Below are 27,010 nucleotides of genomic sequence, written 5' to 3'. Positions count from 1 at the left end.
CAGAGTGTCTGAAGAACAAGACATCATTTAGGCTGGATCAAGTTTTTATGCAGATTGTATATCAGGCCGTGAGCTGCGCTGGCTACCTGTTGATCTCCGGGTGCGCTTCAAGGTGCTACTCACCATTCATAAAGCCCTTTATGGTAGTGGATCTGACTATTTGAGAGACCGCCTTCTGCCGATTACCTCCCTTCGTCCCATCAGATTGCATAGAGTAGGCCTCCTCCGAATTCCATCCGCCAGTCAGTGCCGACTGGCGACTACGCGGAGAAGAGCCTTCTCGGTTGCAGCTCCGACGCTTTGGAATGATCTCCCCATGGAGATTCGCACCCTCACCACCGTCCAGACCTTCCGCACAGCCCTCAAGATCTGGCTAGCCCGTCAGGCCTGGGGATCATAAGATCCTAATCTCGCCCCGCCCGAATGTCGAATGAATGTTGTGTTTTATTGGTTATTTTCCTTTATTCACATTTCTTTTGTGTCCTGTCTTGCACTCCCCTCCTATGAAATGTAAGCCGCCCTGAGTCCCCTTAGGGAAAAGGGCGGCCTATAAATGTCAATAAAATGATAAAAATGATAAATGAGGCCAATTTATAGAAAACAATGAAATATCGGCCTTCGAGGAATAACTTTTCTGTAGAAAATAATGGGATGTTTCAATCATGGTACTGTCAATTTTTAGGAATAGTTATTTATTAGATACTGTACCTTTTATCCGTAAGCTCATGGATATATTGGACATATATTGTATCTCTTTTTTTTCTCTGTAGCTGCCCCGGCCCTGTGGAACGATCTTCCCGCAGAGATCCGGACCCTTCCCACTCTCCCGGCCTTCCGTAAAGCCACTAAAACCTGGCTGTTCCGGCAGGCCTAGGGCTGTTGACCCCAAAATATGGTCCAGCCCTACTCAGAATGGAGTGCATGATGTGTTTTTTAAATCTATCTTTTCTTTCCTTTTCTTCTTTTTGATTTATTGTATTGTTAGCTGCCCGGAGTCCCACGGGATTTGGCAGCATACAAATGTTATTAAACTTCAAACTTCAAACTTTTCACTTCTCCATACCACAATCCTCTCAGGTAGGTAGCAGAGGCGGAGAGAGAGGTTTTCTTTTTACAATCCTGTAATCTCTTGTATTGGGATGGAATCAGTTGCAGCTGAATGGAGCTAAGTATTTGCTGGCCAGATGCCCTTCCTGACACCTATGTGAAGTTCACAACAGATATGTTCTCTTTGCAGTCATGTAGAGAAACATCTGTCACTGCCTAGGATCAAAACTCTCAACTCCTGAGCATGAGGCAAGTATCTGTACTTCTAGGCTACCATGCCACTCTTAGACTTAGAGAAAGTAACTTGTCCAAAATCACGCAGTGATCTTCTGTAGCTATGGGTAGAATTGAACCTGGGTTTCTCCAACTCTATTACAGCATCTAGCCATTGCACCATACTGACTCACATAACTGATATAAATGATTCTCCAGAAAAGAGTTTTGGTGAGAATACCTTTGTTACATCATATGTTTACCCCAGAGGTGGGTTCCTACCAGTTCGCACCTATTCGGTAGAACCGGTTCGTCAAATCTACCGAACTGGTTAGAGGAGGTTCCACCAGTGGACCCGGAAAGCAGGCCACACCTACAGAAGAGATTCCAAATATTTTCTGAAACCCACCACTGGTCCTTGGATATGATTATTCTACACTATCATGCTCATATTTATAAAACTCAGGGCCTCTGTGAAAGGTAAGGATGACTACTGCGTTTGTGGTGCAATCAGAATATTGCGTGTGTTGAAGTTGTTTTAACGCACACCAAAGATGCCTTTTAAAAAGCAAGTTTACATCATATTCTTATGCATGCCAGTGCTGTGTGTGGGGTAATTTAAGGTGGTTCTGACAAGTGTCGTCGGCATCTTCATATCCGGTCACATGGGTGGCAAGCCACTCCCATCCGGTCATATGGGTGGCAAGCCACTCCCACAAAGGAGGCCACACCCACAGAGTAGGTTCGAACAATTTTTGAAACCCACCACTGATTTAGAGTCAATATATCCCTATTATATTAAGGTTGAGACTTTTCAAGATCATCCAGAAACTTCACTTGGAACAAACTACAGTTGCCTATATGCTAATGGCGCTCTTTCAAGAAATAGGACCAGCATAAGTTCCACAAGTGCTCTTTATTGGTTCATGGTAGGACAACAGAACCTAAAAAGCTTGTTCGAGTTTCTGCATGACAAACAAAATCAAGTTGGGTCCTTTTGAGTTTCTTTCTCACGCTTCTCTCTTAGGATTGTGTAATCTTTTCTCCTTATTAAATTGCTCTCTTTCTTCTTCCCAAGTCCACCTCTTTTTTAACATAGTGTTTCACAACCTCGGTAACTTCAGTTTGTGTGGACTGCCGGGAAATTCTGGGAGCTGGTCCACACATCTTGAACTTGCGAACTTTGAGAACTCCGCTTTACACAATATTATCATACAACTTTGAAGCTGCAGTGATGCCAGTTTGGTTCCGGATCAAGTATGCCAATTAGTGTACCTTCAAACTGACAATGAAGTTTCTATTCCATTCCTATTCTATTCTTATTCTATTCTATTCCTATTCTAATCTATTCCAATTCTATTCTATTCCTATTCTATTCCTATTCTATTCCTATTCCATTCTATTTCTATTCTATTCTATTCCTATTCTATTCCTTTCCTATTCTATTCCTATCCTATTCCTATTCTATTCTATTTCTATTCTATTCCTATTCTATTTCTATTCCTATTCTATTTCTATTCTATTCCTATTCTATTCCTTTCCTATTCTATTCCTATCCTATTCCTATTCTATTTCTATTCCTATTCTATTTCTATTCTATTTCTATTCTATTCCTATTCTATTCTATTTCTATTCTATTTCTATTCTATTTCTATTCTATTTCTATTCTATTTCTATTCTATTCCTATTCTATTTCTATTCTATTTCTATTTCTATTCTATTTCTATTCCTATTCTATTCCTATTCTATTCCTATTCTATTCCTTTCCTATTCCTATCCTATTCTATTCCTATCCTATTCCTATTCTATTTCTATTCTATTTCTATTCTATTCCTATTCTATTCCTTTCCTATTCTATTCCTATCCTATTCCTATTCTATTTCTATTCCTATTCCTATTCTATTTCTATTCCTATTCTATTCCTATTCTATTCTATTTCTATTCTATTTCTATTCCTATTCTATTTCTATTCTATTCCTATTCTATTTCTATTCTATTCTATTTCTATTCTATTTCTATTCCTATTCTATTTCTATTCTATTCTATTCCTATTCTATTCCTATTCTATTTCTATTCTATTCTATTCCTATTCCTATTCTATTCCTATTCTATTTCTATTCCTATTCTATTCCTATTCTATTTCTATTCTATTTCTATTCTATTCTATTTCTATTCTATTCCTATTCTATTCCTATTCTATTCTATTCTATTCTATTCCTATTCTATTCCTATTCTATTTCTATTCCTATTCTATTCCTATTCTATTCTATTTCTATTCCTATTCTATTTCTATTCTATTCCTATTCCTATTCCTATTCCTATTCTATTTCTATTCTATTTCTATTCTATTTCTATTCTATTCTATTTCTATTCCTATCCTATCCTATTCCTATTCCTATTCTAATCCTATTCTTATTCTCTTCTATTCATTCCTATTCCCTTCCGGCGAAATGACCCTGCCTCGTTCTAAAATCCATTGTGACAACAGCGACTCCCCTCTCGGCCTTGAGGGTTCTCTCTCTCCGTTATTTATCTCTATGTCAGGCTTGGCGCCGCCCCCTTTTCCCGGCGTTCAGTGCGCGAGGAAGAACAGCTGAGAAGGGGGTGAGAGAGAGAGAGAGGAGAGAGATCGGAGACTGAGGCCAGAGGCGGAACCGGGAGCGCTGCCTCATCTTGTCCCTGGCCGAGCTTCTAAATGCCATGTCGGGCTACTCCAGGTACCAGGGATTGGGCCCTTAAATGCCCGTCTGGTTCCGTTTCGAGGTGAAAACTTCCGGGGAGGAATCTTGACGAAATGACGACGCGCCGCATTCTCCGCCAACAGTACCGAGAACTAATTTCTACCGTTCAGCGTAAGTCCCTCCGCCTCCCCCCCATCCCCACAAATTAGGAGGGAAATGGCGCGAAGTAATCCCGGTTGATCCAGGAAACCGGCCTGGTGGCCTTGGATCGGTCCGCTGACGCTCGACCCCTGTCTGCATGGAGGCGGTGCGTCCTTGGGTGGGTCTCCGGGCTTCCTTGTTCCCTTGCAGGCGCCTCTTTACCCCAAACCAGGTAACCTCATCCGTCTTAGGATCGTGCGAGACCCAGGGTGGATTGTCTGCTCTTCTCCTGTCTGGGGATTCTTTTTTTCCTGTCTGGGGGAAGGTGGATGGGGTGCAATTTCCAGTCTTGCATCTTTTCCGCCCCCAACTTTGCTTGTTTGGAGGTGATGGAGCTTGAGAGCCCTAAATCGCCATTCTTCTAAATGAATGAAGTCTAAATGCCTCAGTTTGCGGGGGGGGGGGGCGGAGGGTGACCAAATCTTTATTAAAATGTATTCTAAATATAAATCTGAATTGTAATCTTTGTGCATCTTGGGCTTCAAGAAATGGAACTCTTATCTTGCAAATTGGTGTGTGTGTATGTGTGTGTGTGTGTGTGTGTGTATATATATGTATATATATATCTTGCAAATTGGTGTGTGTGTTGCATTTGTGCTGATAAATAAATAAAGGGAGACTATTTATCAGCACAAATGCAACACAAATGTAACAAAGGCAACAGTAAAAATATTGGGTTTCTGTCGTAATGGTCTCTTGTGACTATATATATATATGTGTGTGTGTGTGTGTGTGTGTGTGTGTATGTATGTGTATATACATATATACATATATACATATATACATATATACATATATACATATATACATATATACATATATACATATATACATATATACATATATACATATATACATATATACATATATACATATATACATATATACATATATATATATATATATATATATAGATTTTTACAGCCCCAGGTATGCCCAAATATGGGAGGAAGGTCACACTTCCATTCTCTGTCCTTCGGCTCGTCACAAGAGACCATCCAGGCAGAAACCCAATATTTTTCTGTTCCCTTTTTTTGTTACATTTGTTGTATTTGTGCTGATAAATAAATAAAGGGAGACTAGAATAGATGTATTTCAAGCTATTTAGCTCTCATCAGCTAGCCATATGGCTAGCTGATGAGAGCTAAATAGCTTGAAATAGATCTATACTAGTCTCCCTTTATCAGCACAAATACAACAAATATATATATATGTGTGTGTGTGTGTGTGTATATATATATATATATATATATATATATGTATGTATGTATGTATGTATATATATGTATATGTATACGTATACGTATACGTATACGTATACGTATACACACTGATATATATACTGGTTTTAATGGGGTGGCCTTTTTGGTTTAGGTTTCTCAATGATTAAATATGGTTTCCCCCCTGTTTTGTTAGAAAACCATGAGCTGATGCTGAGCACCAATAATGATAAATTGACAGAAGCTCTAGAAGATGCTGATAAACTCTTCTCTGGAGGTAGGTTGAGAATTATCGCAAAAATTTTTTTTCAGTGCTTGATTTTCCATAAATTTCTAGAAGCTTCAAATAAAATAAAAAAGGAAAGAATATGTGTCACATTGCTACTTTAATACATTCAACTTATTCTAGTGAGGAAAATATCAATCATTTTGTTTATTAATAGTAGCTACCTGTATTCTTCAGAAAACATGAAGAAGTTTAATTTACTATAGGCCTGACGTAACTGGAAGAGGCCAGCAGAGAGGAAAATTACTTTATTTTCCTAAAATTATTTCCCTGTAATTAAAAGCAATTAAAAATTCAATCTAATATATTTCCTCTCTAATGGTTTCTTTCTTAATCATATGTTACTTTCTTTTTGATTGATAGTATCAATTTCATTTTTATTTCATATTTGGTGGGCAGTAAATATTACATCAAGTGATATGAATGTAAATGATAAAGTATGAAACTCAGAAGGAAGAATAGTTTTTATTGTTTTAAGTATTAATAGAAACCCATAGCATGCTTTTTACAAGATAATAATGTAATAATGAACATAGTAATCACACATAGAATAAGCAAGCAATATGCTAAGTGATATAAATGAATAAAAATTACAAGGTAATTACAAGGTAGTATCAATAAAGACATAATCTTTGCTACCTTTTCAGTTTTCAAATGGCTACCTAGTTCTGATTGATAGTGGCTTTGTTTTGGTTCCTTTTTCAATGACATAGTAGTGCACTTTAGAGACAATCCTTGATTGATAAAACCTTGAATCTTAAGCTTCAAGGAAGAGCAATTGATTTCATTTGGAGAAAAATGAAACCTCTAGTACACATGTTGTTGTTTTTAGCCAATTAGCAATTGTGTTGCTGATAATAATATAAGCATGATTGTGAAATGTAATTGTCATTCTTGACACTACTATTCATTGATTTACTGTGTTATCTTGAAAGATTTAAAACTTAATTTCTGAAGTTTAGGAATTTTTTTAAAAAAATTAGAGCTTGGTGTTTTGGAATCTGAGGCCTGATTCTAAACTTATCCAAGATTTTTTAAACAAATTTTGTAAAGCATCAATGCCGCATTGTCATTGCCACAGTATTCAATGTTTTTATATTGTTCAGCTGTTAATATTATTAAAATATGCAACTAGTTGATCCATACTAAATCAGTGTTTTTTATAGATTATTATCTGTATATAGGTAGTCCTCAATTTATAACCATTCATTCAGTGATCATTCTAAGATAGAAAAATATGACATGACTATTTTTTATACTTACAACTGTTGTACAACTTACAACCTGCATTGTCATGTGATCAAAATTTGGATATTTGGCAACTGGCATGTATTTATGATAGTTGCAGTATCCCGGGGTCACGTGATCACCTTTTGTCATAGATCTGGGGACCAAAGTCAATGGTTAATCTTGAGAAGCAAAGATTCACTTAACAACTGTGTTATTGACAAACTACAGTGATTCATTTAATACCTGGCAAGAAAGGTCATAAAATGGATTAAAACTTAACAACTGACTTGCTTAGCAATAAAAATTTTGAGCTCAATTGTCATACATCGAGGACTACTATACTGCCAATTATAGATATATCTTATCATACAGCAAATAATTGGGCGCATATCTTGCTTAGAATTCTCTCAGAAATGCATTTCTTCTTCTTCTACCCCTTTGGATTGTTAACTTGCTCTTATTTAGTTAATTTGCGATTCTCGGAAATAACAAGCATTCATCAAAAACTGAATATTAATGAAAATTACGTTCTTGTCTTCCATTCCCTTTGAATCTAGCAAACAATTTTTCTTCTCTCGAAACAGTGTCCTGGGCAAGGGAGGCTGCTTTGGATGCCCAGTTCCTAGTTTTGGCATCAAATATCGGAAAAGAAAAAGCAAATCAGTTACACTCAGATATGACAATATTTGATCCATCTGCATTTGCTGGAGATTTGGTAAGTTGCATGAGCTCTATAGTAATATAAGGCTTTTCTGTTTTATAGAATATAGTAATATAAGGCTTTTATATAGCAATATAATTATAGTAATATAAGGCTTTTCTGTTTTATTAAATAGAATTTGATTGTATATATATATTGTCTGAGGTTTTCGCGGGTGTTAGGATGTAGGTCTTTGGTTATTTGGGTTTTCTTCCGCGTAAAATTGGAGGTGTCTTGGCGACGTTTCGACGAAGTCTCATTCATCATCTTCAGGCTTCGTGCTTCCAAGAGCAAGGACGAAGCCTGAAGATGACGAATGAGACTTCGTCGAAACGTCGCCAAGACCAGTGTTTTTCAACCACTGTGCTGCGGCACACTAGTGTGCCGTGACATAGTGTAAGGTGTGCCGTGGGAAAAACACTTTATATATAGTCAATATAAGCACAGAGTTAAATTTTTTTAACATTTTCTAATGGTGGTGTGCCTCGTGATTTTTTTCATGAAAAAAGTGTGCCTTTGCACAAAAAAGGTTGAAAAACACTGGCCAAGACACCTCCAATTTTAGAAAGAGAAAACCCGAATAACCAAAGACCTACACACACACACACACACACACATATATATATATATATATAATATTCCCATCAACATTTCATTATAGTAACTCATCATGTATTCATTGTTTAAACTTTGAAATAATATTTTTTAGCAAACCTAATAGCAATATTTAAAGTATACTTAAATATTTCACTCATATAAGCTGAAATATCAGTTTTAGAATCTGAAAGCAAAAAAAAAGTATGCAGTGCACTTGAAGTTCTTCAGTTCGTGGGAACCAGATTGTTATCTTGCTGTTGCATTAATCCTATATTTTAATAGAGATGTTAGAACCCCATTGCTTATTTTAAATGCAGGCTGTAACTCTTGGGCTATCATGCTTTATAACCTCTTCTCTGGTTTTATCACACTAACTTCAAATTAGTGAATTATTGCAGTATTGAAAATCAAACTATTCAGTATCAAAAATGTAGTGATCCAAACATTTTTTTTAATCCTGTAGAATTATTTTGCTGTACTGGATAGTTAGAATTGTAAACCATGTTGTCACAGTTCGTTTTTGCTCCATCACCAGTCATGAGCCAAAGAAAATTAAAAATTACTGCTGAAGTTTCTTTAGATTTTCATTTTTTTTAAACCTGGCATCACAGACCAGACTTGCTGATAGTTTGGGTTTGGGGGGTGGGTGGGAAAAATATTTGTCTGCTTGTTTTGTCTGTAAGGCAGTTCAAATAGTTCTTTGTACCACTTCAAAGAGAATTGGCTGCCTCCTCAATTTCAGTTATGTAAATAGTTCTGCATTTTTGGAGATGGTGGTGAGGAGGTGGGGGAATGGTATGTGCAAGGAGATAACATACACCACATATTTTAAACGGAATTCCCTGTTTAAAAAAAACACAAGATAAATTGATTAAGATGTTGTAGTTTCAGATCAAAGTTGCAATGCACTGTAGTTAGTATCATTCTGTATAGCAGTGTTTCTCAACCTTGGCAACTTGAAGATGTCCGGACTTCAACTCCCAGAATTCCCCAGCCAGCAAATGCTGGCTGGGGAATTCTGGGAGTTGAAGTCCGGACATCTTCAAGTTGCCAAGGTTGAGAAACACTGCTGTATAGGTTTAAATATAAAGGTAACTTCATAAGCATATTATTACCTTCAAAATATTGTGCACCTTAACATATTTCTTCTTGAATCAGATTCTAATTTTGCATTGTCATTATTTTGTATAAAAATGCAAATTGATACCGTGATATATTTCTTCTACAGTTATCACTTATGGGTCTAAATCGTTTGGAAGTGGAAGAAAGTGATAGTGAAGAAGAACAGGTTGCTGGTGGATTCTTACCTAATAATGCTTGGCATAAACTTGGTGAAGAAGCAAACAAATACTTTAGGAGGGCCCCTGTTTTCCATTTCATGTGAGTTGTGGTGTCCACCGTTCAGTCTGGTATGATAACTTTCACAAGAATTACGCTATAGATTTTTTTGTTGCTTGGGACTTGAATAGCCCAATTAAAGAATCTTGCACATTATAATTTGTCTACTATTCTCTTTGAGGTTTGTTCGCAATAGCAATAGCAATAGCAGTTAGACTTATATACCGCTTCATAGGGCTTTCCGCCCTCTCTAGGCGGTTCACAGAGTCAGCATATTGCCCCAACAACAATCCGGGTCCTCATTTTACCCACCTCGGAAGGATGGAAGGCTGAGTCAACCTTGAGCCGGTGAGATTTGAACCGCCGAGCTGCAGAACTAGCAGTCAGCTGAAGTGGCCTGCAGTACTGCACCCTAACCACTGCGCCACCTCGGCTCTTCTCAGCTGTTCTCAGCACTTTGGAAAGCCTCACATATATTTTCTGGAAGTTTTCTGGAATGCCTGAACCCTCGTTGAAGTGAGCAAGATACCTAGGTTTTATGTTTTTTATCTGATTGGACTTGTAAGATTTCTGCAGATAAAGAAACCGAAGACCTTTTATTATGTTGTCATTCCCAGCTTCCATGTCACCTACATCAAATCGGTTTGGGGCAAGGAGGTTTCTTGATAGAAAATGCTATTGACCCTAATTTAACCACTGCGCCGAGGTGGCGCAGTGGTTAAATGCAGCCCTGCAGGTTACTTCAGCTGACTGCAGTTCAGCTGTTCAAATCTCACCGGCTCAGGGTTGACTCAGCCTTCCATCCTTCCGAGGTGGGTAAAATGAGGACCCGGATTGTTGGGGGCAAATGCTGACTCTGTAAACCGCTTAGAGAGGGCTGAAAGCCCTATGAAGCGGTATATAAGTCTAACTGCTATTGCTATTGCTATTATTCCATAATTGGTATTCTTTCCAAAGTGCTTTAAAGGTGTTCTATGAATGTTTCCTTTTGTTGCTCTTGGGCAGAGGTCTCCAAATCTGGGAACTTTTAAGACTTGTGGACTTCAACTCCCAGAATTCCCCAGCCAGAATTCTGGGAGTTGAAGTTCACAAGTCTTAAAGTTCCCAAATTTGGAGACCCCTGCTCTTGGGTAATAACATTTTAAAATTTGAAATAAGAGCAAGAAATGTGTATAGTTGAGAGTAACCAGACTAAGATTTTGCATTCATCTGAATTATCCTGACATGACTCTAACATCAAAACTTGATTAGGTCTGAAGGCATTAAAACTGAAAAAAAATCTAATCTCAGCAGGGTGGGTTTTTTGGGGGGTGGGTGGGTGTTCTGTTGCTACATTTTTCTAGTTTCTTGGTCATGTTTGCAAAATTACAGTGTTATGTCTTCAGATTATTTGGAATGTTATATGTTTAGATGTTTAGATGTTTATTAACATTTATAGGCCGCCCTTTTCCCTGAGGGGACTCAGGGCGGCTCACATAAAGATCAGGAAGGGGAATACAAACAATGACGTAGACACATATAGTAAAAAATAATAAGCAACATTCATTCATCATTCGGGAGGGGCGGCTATCTTTGTCCCCAGGCCTGACGGGCTAGCCAGTTCTTAAGGGCTGTGCGGAAGGCCTGGACGGTGGTGAGGGTACGAATCTCCACGGGGAGCTCGTTCCAAAGGGTCGGGGCTACTACTGAGAAGGCCCTCCTCCTTGTAGTTGCCAGCCGGCACTGGCTGGCCGATGGAATTCGGAGGAGGCCCAATCTATGAGATCTAATTGGTCGCAGGGAGGTAATTGGCAGAAGGCGGTCTCTCAAGTACGCAGATCCACTACCATGCAGGGCTTTATGGGTGACTAGTAGCACCTTGAAGCGCATCCGGAGATCGACAGGTAGCCAGCGCAGCTCGCGGAGGATAGGTGTTATGTGGGTGAACCAAGGTGCACCCACAATCACTCGCGCGGCCGCGTTCTGGACTAGCTGAAGTCGCCGGATGCTCTTCAAGGGCAGCCCCATATAAAGAATTAACAATGTTTTCATTGGCTTAGGTTAGGCACATTTACTCCTGATCCTCCGGTTGAAAGGCCACGAATTGAAAGGCAACGAAAGAAGGCAACTTCAGATGGAAACAGAGTAATGCCTGCACAAGTGAGTTACATGTGAGAAGTAAAGTCTAATGTTACTTTGGGGATGAGAAACTTCCAGCTGAAATTCATAGCACGGTAACAGAAGAGGACACGTAAATAGATTTTTTTTTTGTTATAACAAAGCTTGATGATGAATAATGATTTTTTGCAGATGTTTGGTTCTGACATTGTACAGAAGGAGGATGTAATATTTGCCCCAATAATCTTCTAATATACATACATTGAAAAAAATGTCCTTTGAAGCAGCTGATTATTGTAATTTGTAAATGGTGCATAAAACTTTAAAGTCAACTTTAAAAGCTTATTCTTTATATAAAAGCTTATTCTTCATATCAGTTGAATTATTTGAGGTCAGTTCTATTTTTGCACATTCTCCTTATCGGTTAGATAAGAGAATGTTTGCATACATCACATATCTATTAGGAAACAGAAAGAAAATCCTCATCCTCAGATATTTACTCTTTTTAAAAATCATTTCATTTATCCCACAAATCAAGTTTGCATTGATGAAAGTATTGCTGGTTATGAGCAACCATAATAAAGTATGCTTTAAGGAAAACGGCAACATTTTAAAAAGAAATTAAGAATATTATAATGGAAGGGGAAGACTACTGTAACATTGTCATAAAATATAGCTATATTGATAATAACTTGCTAAATTAATTCTTTTTTTAGTTAAAGAAAATGGAAGAGTCTCACCAAGAAGCTACTGAAAAGGAAGTAGAACGGATTTTGGGATTCTTACAAGCCTATTACGCAGAAGAGCGTAAGTTAAGGGAATTCAGCATTTCCTTTAAGTATTGTTATGGTGGCTAGGATACGAAGAGTATAAGATCGAGGATGCCAGAACAAAAATGTTTGAGCAGAAAAGATCATTTGAAGTTGTAAAGAGGTTGTATGCTTGAAACATTTAGCTGTATTTTTTTCTGCAATTAGCTTAATTTTCATTGTGATATTTGTACTGTAAATGCTCAGTTACATTAATTTGGCTCTCTATATACATATTTCTCAATCTGATGTTATGATAATACTTTTGTGTAGGAAAATCATTTAGATAGCATATGTCTAAGGTTTGTTAAGAAAATTCAGTTTGCATTTCTCATTCTGCTGCAGACCATGATTAGACCTACCTTTAAATAAATAAAAAAGAATAGTGAAAACTATTAAATGTGGGCTTAGAAATTTTTTCCATTCATAGATAAATTATAGTTAGATGATGTTGAACACAGAAAATAAACTAGAAATAGGCTGAACAGCTAAATGAATGTATCGATATTAAAAGTATGTTGTTTTTACATTATAGCTTCTACCCCAATATCCTTCCTTGAGTTTGTGACAGACCCAAATTCTTTCTCACGAACTGTGGAAAACATGTTTCATGTCTCATTCTTAATAAGGGTAAGGAAAAAGAATTTACTCCCTTAATTATAAAAGCAAAATGTATTGTGCCACAAATATAAACACAAGATTTGGACCCTCCATGTTGGAGGACTGCTGGTTGACTAATTCTTCTTTCATCTCTTATGTAATAGAAATAGTTTGATGTATGTTTATAATTTACTAACCTCACTTTTATAAACCAGATTCCCTTTGACAGTGGTAATAAATTGATTTTGAAAGAAGCTTGATAATTATAAATAATATGTTATGATATTTAGACACTTGAAATATGGATCACGTTTTGTTTTAAATCTTACATCTATTTACTGTTTAAAAGATTAAAACTGGAACTAATTCCTGAATGACTGGATTTGCTTTTTGTACTAAACCATAACTGAATCATAGTCTATTTCATATAACTGGTTGTAATAATAAAATTAACCTAATCAAAGTCAAACAAATAATATGTGGCTAAATTTGTTTATCATTCTTATTGCCGTTGAATTCAGCCCACTAAATATATTTCATATTCCATAACCTATTTCTGATAGGTTTGCTTTCTTAGAGGTAAATTGATTTTTTTTTCCTAGGATGGACTTGCAAGAATAAAACTGGATCAAGATAAGCTTCCTATAATAGGTAATGTTGCAATATTTCTAACACTAGGAATTGTTTTAAAATGTCTTCGTCTCTTAATTTGACATATACTTGAATTTATATTGTTTTAGTGAAATTGAATTTTCATTTCTTTAAATATAAACATGTGTCCCCAAAATACAATATTTTGCTAGAGCCTTTACGTCCACAAGGAATAGAAAATTATGAGGATTCTCACGCACGGAAGCAAGCTGTCATATCAATGAGCTATCAAGAATGGATGGTATAGTTAATTATTTTATTTCCGGAAGTTATTTTAAATATTCCTGAACTGAGTTTTTGTACCTAAAATGCTACAACTATGATTAGCAAAACTTTATTATTTAGATCTTAAAAATATGGAAAGGCAATTTCCTGGTTCTGTAATTTTGAAGGGGAAAATATACTATTCTTTTCTTCCTTCAATGTGTGTAAGATAGGCTATTTATCAAAATAGCAATGGATTTCATTTATGTATTTTATACAGTCTTCCATCTTAAAAGAAAATGCAGCACATATCCAGAGTTTACATTGTTTGGTAAAAATAAATGTTAGTCAGAAGCTTTGTTAACTTGCAATAACTTTGCATTTAACAGCATAATATTTTAACTAATGGTGGCTGAAAGTTGGATATGTTTATTAATGCACATTTTATCTATAATACTATAGATTAAAAGACTTTAAATTTTTATTTTCACATAGAAAATTGTGGATATATTTGAAATTTCACAGCCAATGATTCCACCTCTTGCACAGTCACAGACATGAGATGAAGCTGATCTGAATGTAAGGTACTATTTTTTTCTTTAATTTTTTTGATATCATTTTCGTTGTTGATATTCAAGCACAATAATTGTTAGTTTGGGCTGACTTGAATTTTATCTATCTTTTGCAGATTTCAACCTCATTCTTTTACACAGGTATCCTCCATAGGTCTTTAAGAACCAGCCTAATCTTGGATGGAAATGAGCTAAACTTTCCTGTTTAAGTATTGTATATTTGCTTGAATAAGTGGAATGCATGCAGGTTTTCTAAATAACAATGTTGTATTATACAACATTTTGTACATTATTTATTTGCTGTAACAGCAAATTAGTCTCATTGTAGATTTTATATTCTGAATCGGCTTTGTCTTATTACACATTCATTTGGTCAATATTATGTTGTTTGAATTTATATTTCACTTTTCCATAAAGCAAAAAGTTAGCTAACCACACAAATAAAATATGATACATCTCAGTAAAGAAGACATTTGATCCGTCTTCAGAGGTGGAAAGAGTTCCCAAGGGAGTTTGCTCTGTATTTTTGGAGTGATGCAGAGCATACCTTCTTTTATGTGCCTGAAAAAGACTGAGTTAAAGATCCTTTTTAAAATAATCTTTAATGTCCAAGGAGATTCATATTGCAAGACATAGATAGTTGTGCCTAAAACATTTAAATGTTAAAGGACTAGAATGGTACCCTCCCAGTTCCTTTATGTTGCAGCAGTATGTGTTAATTATATCTTAGTTTAGGAGAATATGCACTTTTATAGAGCTTATTTATAGTTCCATAGATTTTGAACCTCATTATTTGTGAATGGTGGTGTAGAGAAGAAAAATGGGGAGTGGAAATGCAAGACCAAGAAGGAAGAAAGGCTGAGAAGAGAAGTGCATCAGACGCTCTACATCATAGAATGTACTTACCTAGTTGAAATATTTTGCTTTCCTCCATCATACCATTTGGCTGTAATTCTGCATTTAGCATAAGCATTCAAATGTTTATGGTGAAAAGAAGGATGAAGTAGAATGTCGTTGAGAAATGGCTTACAAGAACAAAGTTACTTGTGGATGTCACTCCCTATTATTGAAACTTTGGCAGAAGCAACCACTTGGAATTAAACACTTCGATACACTTTTACAACGGGTTGTGTGTTTAAGATTAACAATTTCAAATGTCTCTGTAGTCATTTTTGAGTTGCGCAAGCTTGATAACCTTTACAGAATAATGAATACAAATATTAAATACAGATGATAACATAGAAGTTTTGCCTTTGAAAATACTTTTTGGACTATAGGTACAGTCTAGTACAGTGATGGGCAACCTTTTTGGCGTGGTGTGTCAAAAATCGGCAAAAAATCGAGCATAACTCGCGTTGTGTATCACTTCGACAAAAACATAATTTTGCGCAATTTATAGTTTAAACTACAAAAATGTATAATGGCGCTCACAGTTCCCGTTGGCACTCCGCTGTTCCCTGCTGTGGTGCGGTCGTAACCGACAGTCCCAGGAGCAGACTCTCTGTGCCGGCCTGACTGGAGAGAGGCGCGCACTGTTCCCGCGCTCCTCTCCTGCGGGTCCTCCCTCACCGCGCTGATGACGTGCGTGCGCTCAGAAAGGGGCGGCGGTGATACAGTAAGTGAGTGAGGGGGAGATCACACGTCCCGCCCCCCCCCCCCCCGGTTCCTCCAGCACAGATTCTTTCATCCTCGGCGGCTGTGCAGGAGCCGAGGATGAATCGCATGAAATCCTGTGCGTGTCACCCCAAATGGCTACGCGTGTCAGCACTGACACGCGTGTCATAGGTTCACCATCACTGGTCTAGTAGATGCTTGTAAGCTACCCTGCACCTTATAAATTACTCTTTTAAAAGTATTTTCTTGGAACGCTGCATGAGATAACAAAGTGTAGTGGTATTATAGCTGATACCAAAAATAAATGAAGCTGAATTAGTTAACTTATAAAATTCTATGGTATTCTTCCATTCCTAGCACATATTATTCCATCACTAGATTTCTAATATGCATCATACAAATAATACATAATATAAATGCATCAAGGAGATTTATTTTTGAATCCAAATGAGCAGATTTTAGACAGTTGTAGTCTGACTGCATTAATAAATGTCAGTGAACACGCAGTCTTAATAAACTAATTTTAGGGTCCAGTTTTAGTTTGCAAACCTTGCTGGCAAAGTCCTGTGACTTGTTGGTGTGATGGGTGGTATTGCCGATTAGAAGAGCTGATTGGGTAGTTAGATATTTCACAGCGTTGTAGGTGACAAGAGTTGATGCTGCTGAAAATCCTTCCATTCCTCGCTCCCCCATCCATTCAGAACTGAAGAAGATTCTTTGATGAGAAGTGAAACATTTTCAAAGAAGAACAAGAGAGTCCAGCTGTCTCTTGAAAAAATACCTTTGATCATATACTACTGTTATTTAATGCAGTGTTTCTCAACCTTGGCAACTTGAAGATGTCCGGACTTCAACTCCCAGAATTCCCCAGCCAGCATTCGCTGGCTGGGGAATTCTGAGAGTTGAAGTCCGGACATCTTCAAGTTGCTAAGGTTGGGAAACACTGATTTAATGAATACAGATTGTGCTCGACTTACGAGTAATTGAGCAAAGAATACGGGTCGTAAATTGTAACAGTCATTAGGTGGGTCATCAGGTAATTGTGCATGATTTTACGACCTTTTTTGCATGGTCTTTAAGTGAATGGATGTTATTTTGCTGGAAACTGAAATTAAACACAGGTTAACAGCAAAAAAATGTAAATTCTGGTCATGATGGGGGTACTGTAAATAGCTGTAAATGCAGGCCAATTGCCATGCACCCAAAATGACCTTGGGGTGAGGGAGTCAGAACTTTGAATCGGATTGTAAATACCTTTGGAAGTGGGGCTTGTAACTTTTGTTGTAAATCGAGGACTGCTTGTAATGTGCCAGGGCCATTTGGATTAGGTGGTGTATACATTTCATCTAAGTCTTTAGTATACATGTTATAATATGATGATGCCAGCATCGTATGAATTCAAAGTACAAAGAATATTTCATCGCCTTTTGTTGAACACATCTCTTAAATCAGTGTTTTTCAACCTTTTTTGTGCAAAGGCACACTTTTTTCATGAAAAAAAATCACGAGGCACACCACCATTAGAAAGTGTTAAAAATTTTTAACTGTGCCTATATTGACTATATATAAAGTAATTCTCCCACGGCACACCTTACACTATGTCACGGCACACTAGTGTGCCGCGGCACAGTGGTTGAAAAACACGGTCTTAAATATCTGAATCTGCAATGTTATTTCTTCACATCTAGACAAATATTCCACACCTATGAGTGGAACAATTTAAATAAGGATTAAATAGTGGATTAACTAAAGGCAATCGGCAACTTGATGGCACATAATCAAAAAGCCAGTAATTATTGAAGTACAAGTAGCCCTCACTTGATGCCAAGTGATCCGGTTAAGTGAAATGTCGCATGACTGCTCAACTTGGGGAGGGCAGTCCTGAGAATCTTTGTATGAATCCACATGGTCGTTAAGCGAGTACTCACCTGGCTTCTTAGAAGGTAGCAATAGCAATAGCAGTAGACTTATATACCGCTTCATAGGGCTTTCAGCCCTCTCTAAGCGGTTTACAGAGAGTCAGCATATTGCCCCCAACAATCTGGGTCCTCATTTTACCCACCTCGGAAGGATGGAAGGCTGAGTCAACCCTGAGCCGGTGAGATTTGAACCGCTGAACTGCTGATCTAGCAGTAGCCTGCAGTGCTGCATTTAACCACTGCGCCATCTCGGCAGGTAAGGGACTGCCTCCAATTCTTCCCAGCAACCTCTCCCCCCCCTTCCATCTCCCTACTTTTGGCTTCTGATCCATCAATCACCCTGGCCACTGGCTGCACTGCCCATCATTACCGCCTGGCTCCTCTTCCGCGCTGGCCAGTTTCCTTAAATAACTGGTGCAGTCAAAACTGCCATTTGCACCAGTTCCTTTTGTACCGGTTGTTTTGTGAAAGGAGGGCTTGGCAGGTACATGAAAGGAGGTCCTGATCAGTAGCTTGATGTGACACAGCTCATAGTTCTTACCTGGTGGACTATACTACCTTCAGGGATCCCAAATCCCTGGGCCACTCATACAAATGGAGTTGGGTGTGCTTGCATGCACATGCCTACCACTTTCACAGAACCAACCCCTCCCGTCCCCTCCCCATGTTGTGCCACCAAGCCAGAAAGATTGAGGATCACTGGTCTATTAAACATTTCCACAGCATCTCCCCTTGCATGGCCAGGATAGTGGAAGTAGGGAGGCAAAGAGAACAAAGGCGCACTGCGGTTGTAAATGTGACAGGACTGAATTTTGTTCACATGACCTTGGGCCAGAAGCTAGAGGACTGCCCTTTGTTCAGCACCATCATAACTGAATATATGCTGAATGAAAGCTGGTTAAGCAAGGACTATATAGCAATAGCAGTTAGACTTATATACCGCTTCATAGGGCTTTCAGCCCTCTCTAAGCGGTTTACAGAGTCAGCATATCGCCCCCATAGTCTGGGCCCTCATTTCACCCACCTCGGAAGGGTGGAAGGCTGAGTGAACCTTGAGCCGGTGAGATTTGAACCGCCGAACTGCAGAACTGCAGTCAGCTGAAGTAGCCTGCAGTGCTGTATTTAATCACTGCGCCACCTCAGCTCTATATTTCTCATTCAATTCGATTCAATTTATTACATTTATATGCCGCCCTTTCCCCCTGAAGGGGACTCAGGGTGGCTCACAACTCAAACCAGGGAAGGGGAATACAGACAGAAATTTAAAAAACAAAGCATAACAATACATAATTTAAAACACACAACAGTCATACCATTCGAGATGGGGGCAACAGCTCTTTAACCCCAGGCCTGTCGGAACAGCCAGGTTTTAAGGGCTTTGCGGAAGGCCTGGAGGGTGGTGAGGGTTCGAATCTCCACGGGGAGTTCGTTCCAGAGGGTCGGAGCAGCCACAGAGAAGGCTCTCCTCCGAGTGGTCGCCAGTCAACACTGGCCGGCGGATGGAATTTGGAGGAGGCCTAATCTGTGGGATCTAATCGGTCAATTGGAGGTAATTGGCAGCAGGCGGTCTCTCAAGTACCCAGGTCCAATACCATGAAGAGTCTATGTCTGTAAACCCATATGACAAAATGATAATATGTATTTCTGATCTTGCCATATCCAGCTTCTGCAGCATATCTCAGAAGTAGATACCTTGTCACTTTTTGTGCTTAAAAATTAACAGGACACAGTCCCGAGTTCAAATTATATGAATACTAATGCATTCAGAAAAGAATAGATGCAAAGAATCGGCTCACTATAGACACATAATGTATATAGCAAGAAAATAATGATTTGGGAAATGGGAAATCATTTGGGAAAAAATGTTCAACTCCCAGGCCCCAGACGCAAAAATGCAGGGTTTTCTAGTTTCTTCATTGCTTTTATATGAACATATCTTTTCTGAAAGGATGTGGGGAAAAAAGAGTTTAGTGGAAACCAACCAGACAGTGCCATTTATTATGATTTATTGCTGCTGTACAGAAATGGATAATATTGTTACATTTAAAACAGCAGCAGCACACATCCTTTCAAAGTTAATACATGAAGAGGTCTTAAGAAATATATTTAGTGCTGGATGAATTTCCAGAACAGGGAAAAAATGCACCTGTACAATGAGGCAATCAGTCCTCAACTGAGCTGAAGCAGGATGAATGTTGTGGGGAATGAAGTATGTTTAGTTTTGTGGATCTGTTGAAAATGCAGAAGAATCCGCCCTACATAAAATGTGTAAGCTGCGGAAAAACACTTCCTCTGAGGACAGAGAATTGGGCAGCTGAAGGGCTATGACTGTTTATTTCCTGGGGATGAGGAAAGCTCCACATTGGAGCTATAAATGAGGGTGCAAAAAAGAACTCCCAAATGGCCATTGTTAGTTCTCAGCTCTGTAACAATCAGCAGTGGCTAGCGGAGCATGTACCAAACAATTGTCTCTTGGTAATTTAATGTAGCCCAAAAGAAGGATGGCAAAAGCTACATTAATTGATCATCTGCTACTTGAATTACTCCACGCTTCATTTTAAAAAAGCCACCCAATGCCCAACAAGATGATGAACCTTATCAACAAAGAGAAAGCTTAGATGTGCTGTGGCCCGGCAGGAGCCGTTGGAGCTGCCACCAGACTCCGACAGCGAGGGGCCCTATGAGTCGGCCCTGGAGGATGTGGAGGACCCTGGACAGGGTTCCGACTTCGAGCAGGGGGCAGAGAGACTGGTTGGCCACCGGGGGGGGGGGGCGCCTGAGCCTTGGATCAGTGGGGAGGAGACGAGAGTGATCCAGAAACCAACTGTGAGTTGTTCCGGGATGCATGCCGTCGAAGGGCTACTCGGCATCAAGAACAACTACGTAATTACAGGAGGTAATTAAGCTCAGCTGATGGTCATTAAGCTCCTCTCCAGACTATAAAAGAGACTGCTTGTGCCACGCCCTTCTTGCAGAAGTCAACGCTTGGACTAAAGAGAAACGAACTTGGCAGGCTGGATTGCTGCCAGAGTTTGTCTGCATTGCTGCCAAGGTTTGTCGGACTTGCTGCCAAAGTCCTTATCTGTCTGGACTTGTTATTAAAGGACATTCCATTTTACGCTTGTCTCGGCTGTCGTTACTGGATGGAGGAGGGGGGGTCAGAACAGATGTGCTACCAATATAAGAGCAGAATAGGCAATTTAACACTACAAAAGCCCACACATCACTTTAATATGCACTGTCTATTATTATAAAATTAGACTTTTACTCTTGGGACCTAGGATGCTTTCCTGAAATGACTGGCAGGCTTTTTCAGATACTCACTTTTAACCTCTGCCTTTTGAGCAGCCTTTTCTTTTTTTGTGACCAAGGAAACACAAAAAATGGCATCTCTTCAGATTAACCTTGGCACCTGAAATAAAATTCCTCAAGTTCTTCCTAGTCTTTAAAAATAGAACAGTAACATTACCTTTTGTTACATTTATTTGTCTGAAGATAAAGTTGACCTACTATAACCCTGCAACGTTTTACTTTCTGGATCGAGTATCTATCTATCTATCTATCTATCTATCTATCTATCTATCTATCTATCTATCTATCTATCTATCTATCCATCCATCCATCCATCCATCCATCCATCCATCCATCCATCCATCCATCCATCTCCATCCATCCATCCATCCATCCATCCATCATCTATCTATCATCTATATCTATCTATCTATCTATCTATCTATCTATCTATCTATCTATCTATCTATCTATCTATCTATCTATCTATCTATCATCTATCTATCTATCTATCTATCTATCTATCTATCTATCTATCTCTATCATCTATCTATCTATCTATCTATCTATCTATCTATCTATCTATCTATCTATCTATCTATCTATCTATCTATCTATCTATCTATCTATCTATATCATCTATCTATCATCTATCTATCTATCTATCCATCCATCCATCTATCATATCTCTATCTCCATCCATCCATCCATCATCTATCTATCATCTATCTCTATCTATCTATCATCTATATCTATCTATCTATCTATCTATCTATCTATCTATCTATCTATCTATCTATCATCTATCTATCTCTATCATCTATCTATCTATCTATCTATCTCTATCATCTCTATCTATCTATCTATCTATCTATCTATCTATCTATCTATCTATCTATCTATCCATCCATCTATCATATCTCTCTATCTCCATCCATCATCTATCATCTATCTCTATCTATCTATCATCTATATCTATCTATCTATCTATCTATCTATCTATCTATCTATCTATCTATCTATCTATCTATCTATCATCGTCTGTCTGTCTGTCCGTCCGTCCGTCCATCCATCCATCCATCCATCCATCCATCCATCCATCCATCCATCCATCCATCTCCATCCATCCATCCATCCATCCATCCATCCATCCATCCATCCATCCATCCATCATCTATCTATCATCTATATCTATCTATCTATCTATCTATCTATCTATCTATCTATCTATCTATCTATCTATCTATCTATCTATCTATCTATCTATCTATCTATCTATCTCTCTCTATCATCTATCATCTATCTATCTATCTATCTATCTATCTATCTATCTATCTATCTATCTATCTATCTATATCATCTATCTATCATCTATCTATCTATCTATCCATCCATCCATCTATCATATCTCTCTCCATCCATCCATCCATCATCTATCTATCATCTATCTCTATCTATCTATCATCTATATCTATCTATCTATCTATCTATCTATCTATCTATCTATCTATCTATCTATCTATCTATCTATCTATCATCTATCTATCTCTATCATCTATCTATCTATCTATCTATCTATCTATCTATCTATCTATCTATCTATCTATCTATCTATCTATCTATCTATCTATCTCTATCTCTATCATCTATCTCTATCTATCTATCTATCTATCTATCCATCCATCCATCCATCCATCTATCATATCTCTCTATCTCCATCCATCATCTATCATCTATCTCTATCTATCTATCATCTATATCTATCTATCTATCTATCTATCTGTCTGTCTGTCTGTCTGTCTGTCTGTCTGTCTGTCTGTCTATCTATCTATCTATCTATCTATCTATCTATCTATCTCTATCATCTATCTATCTATCTATCTATATCATCTATCTATCATCTATCTATCTATCTATCTATCCATCCATCCATCCATCTATCATATCTCTATCTCCATCCATCCATCCATCATCTATCTATCATCTATCTCTATCTATCTATCATCTATATCTATCTATCTATCTATCTATCTATCTATCTATCTATCTATCTATCTATCTATCTATCTATCTATCTATCTATCATCTATCTATCTCTATCATCTATCTATCTATCTATCTATCTATCTATCTATCTATCTATCTATCTATCTCTATCATCTATCTCTATCTATCTATCTATCTATCTATCTATCCATCCATCTATCATATCTCTCTATCTCCATCCATCATCTATCATCTATCTCTATCTATCTATCATCTATATCTATCTATCTATCTATCTATCTATCTATCTATCTATCTATCTATCTATCTATCTATCTATCTATCTATCTATCTATCTCTATCATCTATCTATCTATCTATCTATCTATCTCATCTATCTATCATCTATCTATCTATCTATCCATCCATCCATCCATCTATCATATCTCTATCTCCATCCATCCATCCATCATCTATCTATCATCTATCTCTATCTATCTATCATCTATATCTATCTATCTATCTATCTATCTATCTATCTATCTATCTATCTATCTATCTATCTATCTATCTATCATCTATCTATCTATCTCTATCATCTATCTATCTATCTATCTCTATCATCTATCTCTATCTATCTATCTATCTATCTATCTATCTATCTATCTATCTATCTATCTATCCATCTATCATATCTCTCTATCTCCATCCATCATCTATCATCTATCTCTATCTATCTATCATCTATATCTATCTATCTATCATCTATATCTATCTATCTATCTATCTATCTATCTATCTATCTATCTATCTATCCATCCATCCATCCATCAATCCATCCATCATCTCTCTCTCTCTCATCTCTCTCTCTCCATCCATCCATCCATCCATCCATCCATCCATCCATCCATCCATCCATCCATCCATCCCTCTATCATCTCTCTCTCTCTCTCTCTCTCCATCCATCCATCCATCCATCTCCATCCGTGTGTGTGTGTGTGTATCTATATTATAACCAAAACCCAGTAAGGTAGCCGTATCAATCTGATGCAGGCTAACGCTTTTATTACAGCTTCATCTTGGGGCGAGATGGGCGACAAACATTTAATAAGTAAATAATAATAAAAAAGAAATAAAAACTGTTTAGTTATCCAGTTAAGCTTCTGGAGGCCGTCACACCAAGCACAGGGATAAAAGCAAGCCTTTAATGAGGTTTCCCCCACACCCCCTTCCCGGCTTCAAATAGTCCTATTCGGCCCCGCAAATGGAAGCTGCCACGCGTTCGGCCTTTGGCAACCGGAAGATGTCGCTCAATCGAGCTGCCTTCTGCCCTCGGTTAAAATGGCGGCCGCCGGCGCCGGCGCCGCTGCTTAGGCTGCCCGAGAGATTCCCTCGGCTGGGCGGCGGACAGGAGGTCATCGAAAAGGCGGCCGGGCGGCCGAGATGGCGATGATGGGAGGCGGTTCCTTGAGCATCGTGGAGTACCTGGGGGGAGACGGCGGCTACCGCTGCGGTTACTGCAAGAACGACAGCGGCAACTTCTCCCACGGTACGAGTCGGAGGCGGGGGGGAGAGAGCAGAAGCCGAGCCTTTTCCCCCTTCATTTGCCTCAAGGGCGAGTCTTTCGGTTGCCGTGTGAGGCAGGGATAATAGGCCGCGCTTAGGCTGAAGGCGAGGAGTGGAAGCCGGACAGTTTCCAAGCGCCTCTCTGGGTTATCCTTTAAAACAGTGTTTCTCTACCTTGGCAACTTGAAGTCCTGTGGACTTCAACTCCCAGAATTCCCCAGCCAGCTATGCTGGCTGGGGGATTCTGGGAGTTGAAGTCCATAGGACTTCCAAGTTGTCAAGGTTGAGAAACACTGCTTTAAAAAACACTTAATGTCACCACTCGCAAAAGGACCCCCGGCCCCGTCTAGCCCATCTCTAGTTCGAGCCCTTCCCCGCCCTTTAAATGACCAGAGTTGGAATTAAAAATAGAAAGAGGGAAAGGAAACACCTGTTCGCTTCCGATAAGTCCGGTGGGATCCGTTTTCAGGGCATCCTTTACAAGTTATCTGGTGCTTTTCGGTCTTCATTTTTTTTTGTCTTCTTCCTCCCAATATAGCAATAGCAGTTTCAGCCCTCTCTAAGCGGTTTACAGAGTCAGCATATTGCCCCCAACAACAACATTTCACCCACCTCGGAAGGATGGAAGGCTGAGTCAACCTTGAGCCAGTGAGATTTGAACCGCTGAACTGCAGATAACAGTCAGCTGAAATAGCTTGCAGTACTGCACCCTAACCACTGCGTCACCTCTAGCCCCTTTCTTGGCTTCCAAAGGACAGTCCTCCTATGATTGTAGTCCTCGACTTACTACCCCAATTGAGCCCACATTTTATGTTGTTAAGTGAGACGTTTAAGCGAGTTTTGCCCTGTTTTACGACCTTTTTTGACACCGTCGTTAAGTGAGTCGTTGCAATTGTTAAGTTAGTACGGCGATTGTTAACTGAATTTGGCTTCCCCATTGACTTGCTTTTGTCAGGTCACAAAAGGTGATCACATGACCCCCCCGGGGGGCACTCTGATCGTCATAAATATGAGTCAGTTGCCAAGATTCTGAATTTTGATCATGGAGATGGTGCAACGGTCGTAAGTGTGAAGAACGGCCATAAGTCACTTTTTTCCAGTTGCCGTTGTAACTTTAAATGGTCACTAAATGGACAGAGCCAAGGTGGCGCAGTGGTTAAATGCAGCACTGCCGGTTACTTCAGCTGACTGCAGTTCTGCAGTTCGGCTGTTCAAATCTCACCGGCTCAGGGTTGACTCAGCCTTCCATCCTTCCGAGGTGGGTAAAATGAGCACCCGGATTGTTGTTGGGGGCGATATGCTGACTCTGTAAATCGCTTAGAGAGGGCTGAAAGCCCTATGAAGCGGTATGTAAGTCTAACTGCTATTGCTACTGCTATTGTTGTAAGTGGACTGTCTGTACTCAGAAAACGTCTATAAGCACATTTTATTATAATCCATAGGCCTTTATATGCCCCAGCATATTTTCTCAGGCGCATGGGAACACATATAGAATGGGCTGGGCATATGTGTTAAACATTTGTTATTATACACCCACAACAGAGAGATGGGCAAGAAATCAAGTGCAAATTAATAGAAATATATAGCATTCCCAGCCATGCATAGAAACTAGTCAATCACTATGTACTCAATCAGATTGCATTTATTGTACTTTATGCTTCATTGTTTTGTACAATCCCCAATTAAAGAAAGTAATAGATTTTAAAGAAAAGAAATAGAGATTTGTTGTATGGTGAGTCAACAGGTCAGAGGAGTAGCTGCTGCAGGACAGAGATGACAATTGCTCTTTAAAAATTATGATTTAAATCGAGTTTTAAATCAAACCTTTTTACTAGTGATTTAAATCGACTTGATTTAAATCCACCCTCCTTCAGATATAAGAGCGTTAACCCAGATTTTGTTCATGCTGGTTGGCAAATTCTGGGAATTTTAACTATCACATCTGGAAAGTGCGCTGCTTCAGGAAGACTGACTGAGGACTGTATTTTTGCAGCATACTAACCCATGGCTTATTTAATAGACCCAATTTACTGGATCGTCTAACATACCGAACTATAAATTCACTGGCTGAAATCATAGAACATATGTCATCTGGCCACTACCCGGGGGAGGGCCTTCTCTGTGGCGGCTCTGGCCCTTTGGAACGAGCTCCCCGCAGAGATTCGGAGCCTCACCTCTCTCCAGACCT

General features: G+C 38.7%; 2 protein-coding genes across 7 annotated transcripts in view; both read left to right on the top strand.

Annotated features, from left to right (window-relative positions):
- Positions 1 to 3,839: 3,839 nt before the first annotated feature.
- On the top strand, positions 3,840 to 15,601 carry NSMCE4A (NSE4A component of SMC5/6 complex). Of its 3 annotated transcripts, none has more exons than XM_087725919.1 (11): positions 3,840 to 4,112; positions 5,559 to 5,639; positions 7,463 to 7,593; positions 9,404 to 9,555; positions 11,553 to 11,652; positions 12,327 to 12,417; positions 12,955 to 13,049; positions 13,622 to 13,670; positions 13,823 to 13,911; positions 14,370 to 14,458; positions 14,563 to 15,601. In XM_087725919.1, exons 1-10 carry the CDS (start codon positions 4,055 to 4,057, stop codon positions 14,433 to 14,435), a joined length of 912 nt encoding a protein of 303 aa, XP_087582045.1. In that variant the 5' UTR covers positions 3,840 to 4,054; the 3' UTR covers positions 14,436 to 14,458; positions 14,563 to 15,601. The 3 variants fall into 3 exon arrangements, with proteins under 3 accessions (XP_087582045.1, XP_087582044.1, XP_087582043.1); XM_087725918.1 differs by having other exon boundaries at positions 3,841 to 4,112; positions 7,436 to 7,593; positions 14,370 to 14,453; XM_087725917.1 differs by having other exon boundaries at positions 3,841 to 4,112; positions 7,436 to 7,593.
- A 9,007-nt stretch (positions 15,602 to 24,608) lies between these two features.
- Positions 24,609 to 27,010, top strand: part of ATE1 (arginyltransferase 1) — a 78,991-nt gene continuing 76,589 nt past the window's right edge. For all 4 annotated transcript variants that reach the window (XM_087725915.1, XM_087725914.1, XM_087725913.1 and 1 more), the window contains exon 1: positions 24,609 to 24,805. In XM_087725915.1, coding sequence (XP_087582041.1) covers positions 24,700 to 24,805 — 106 coding nt within the window. In that variant the 5' untranslated portion in view covers positions 24,609 to 24,699. The remainder of the gene's footprint in view (positions 24,806 to 27,010) is intronic.

The sequence above is a fragment of the Thamnophis sirtalis genome, unplaced genomic scaffold (genome assembly GCF_051295495.1).
Source record: "Thamnophis sirtalis isolate CommonGarterSnake01/CBP01778 unplaced genomic scaffold, rThaSir2_p1.2 scaffold_11, whole genome shotgun sequence".
Classification (NCBI taxonomy): domain Eukaryota; kingdom Metazoa; phylum Chordata; class Lepidosauria; order Squamata; family Natricidae; genus Thamnophis; species Thamnophis sirtalis.
This window is presented reverse-complemented; position numbering and strand designations above follow the sequence as displayed.

Bases quoted from the DNA above. Each gene is read 5' to 3' on its own strand.
- NSMCE4A (XM_087725918.1), top strand. From the start codon at position 4,055: ATGACGACGCGCCGCATTCTCCGCCAACAGTACCGAGAACTAATTTCT. The intron at 5,640-7,435 runs GTAGGTTGAGAA...CTTTGAATCTAG, and splicing joins TGATAAACTCTTCTCTGGAG to CAAACAATTTTTCTTCTCTC. The intron at 13,912-14,369 runs GTATAGTTAATT...ATTTTCACATAG, and splicing joins TGAGCTATCAAGAATGGATG to AAAATTGTGGATATATTTGA.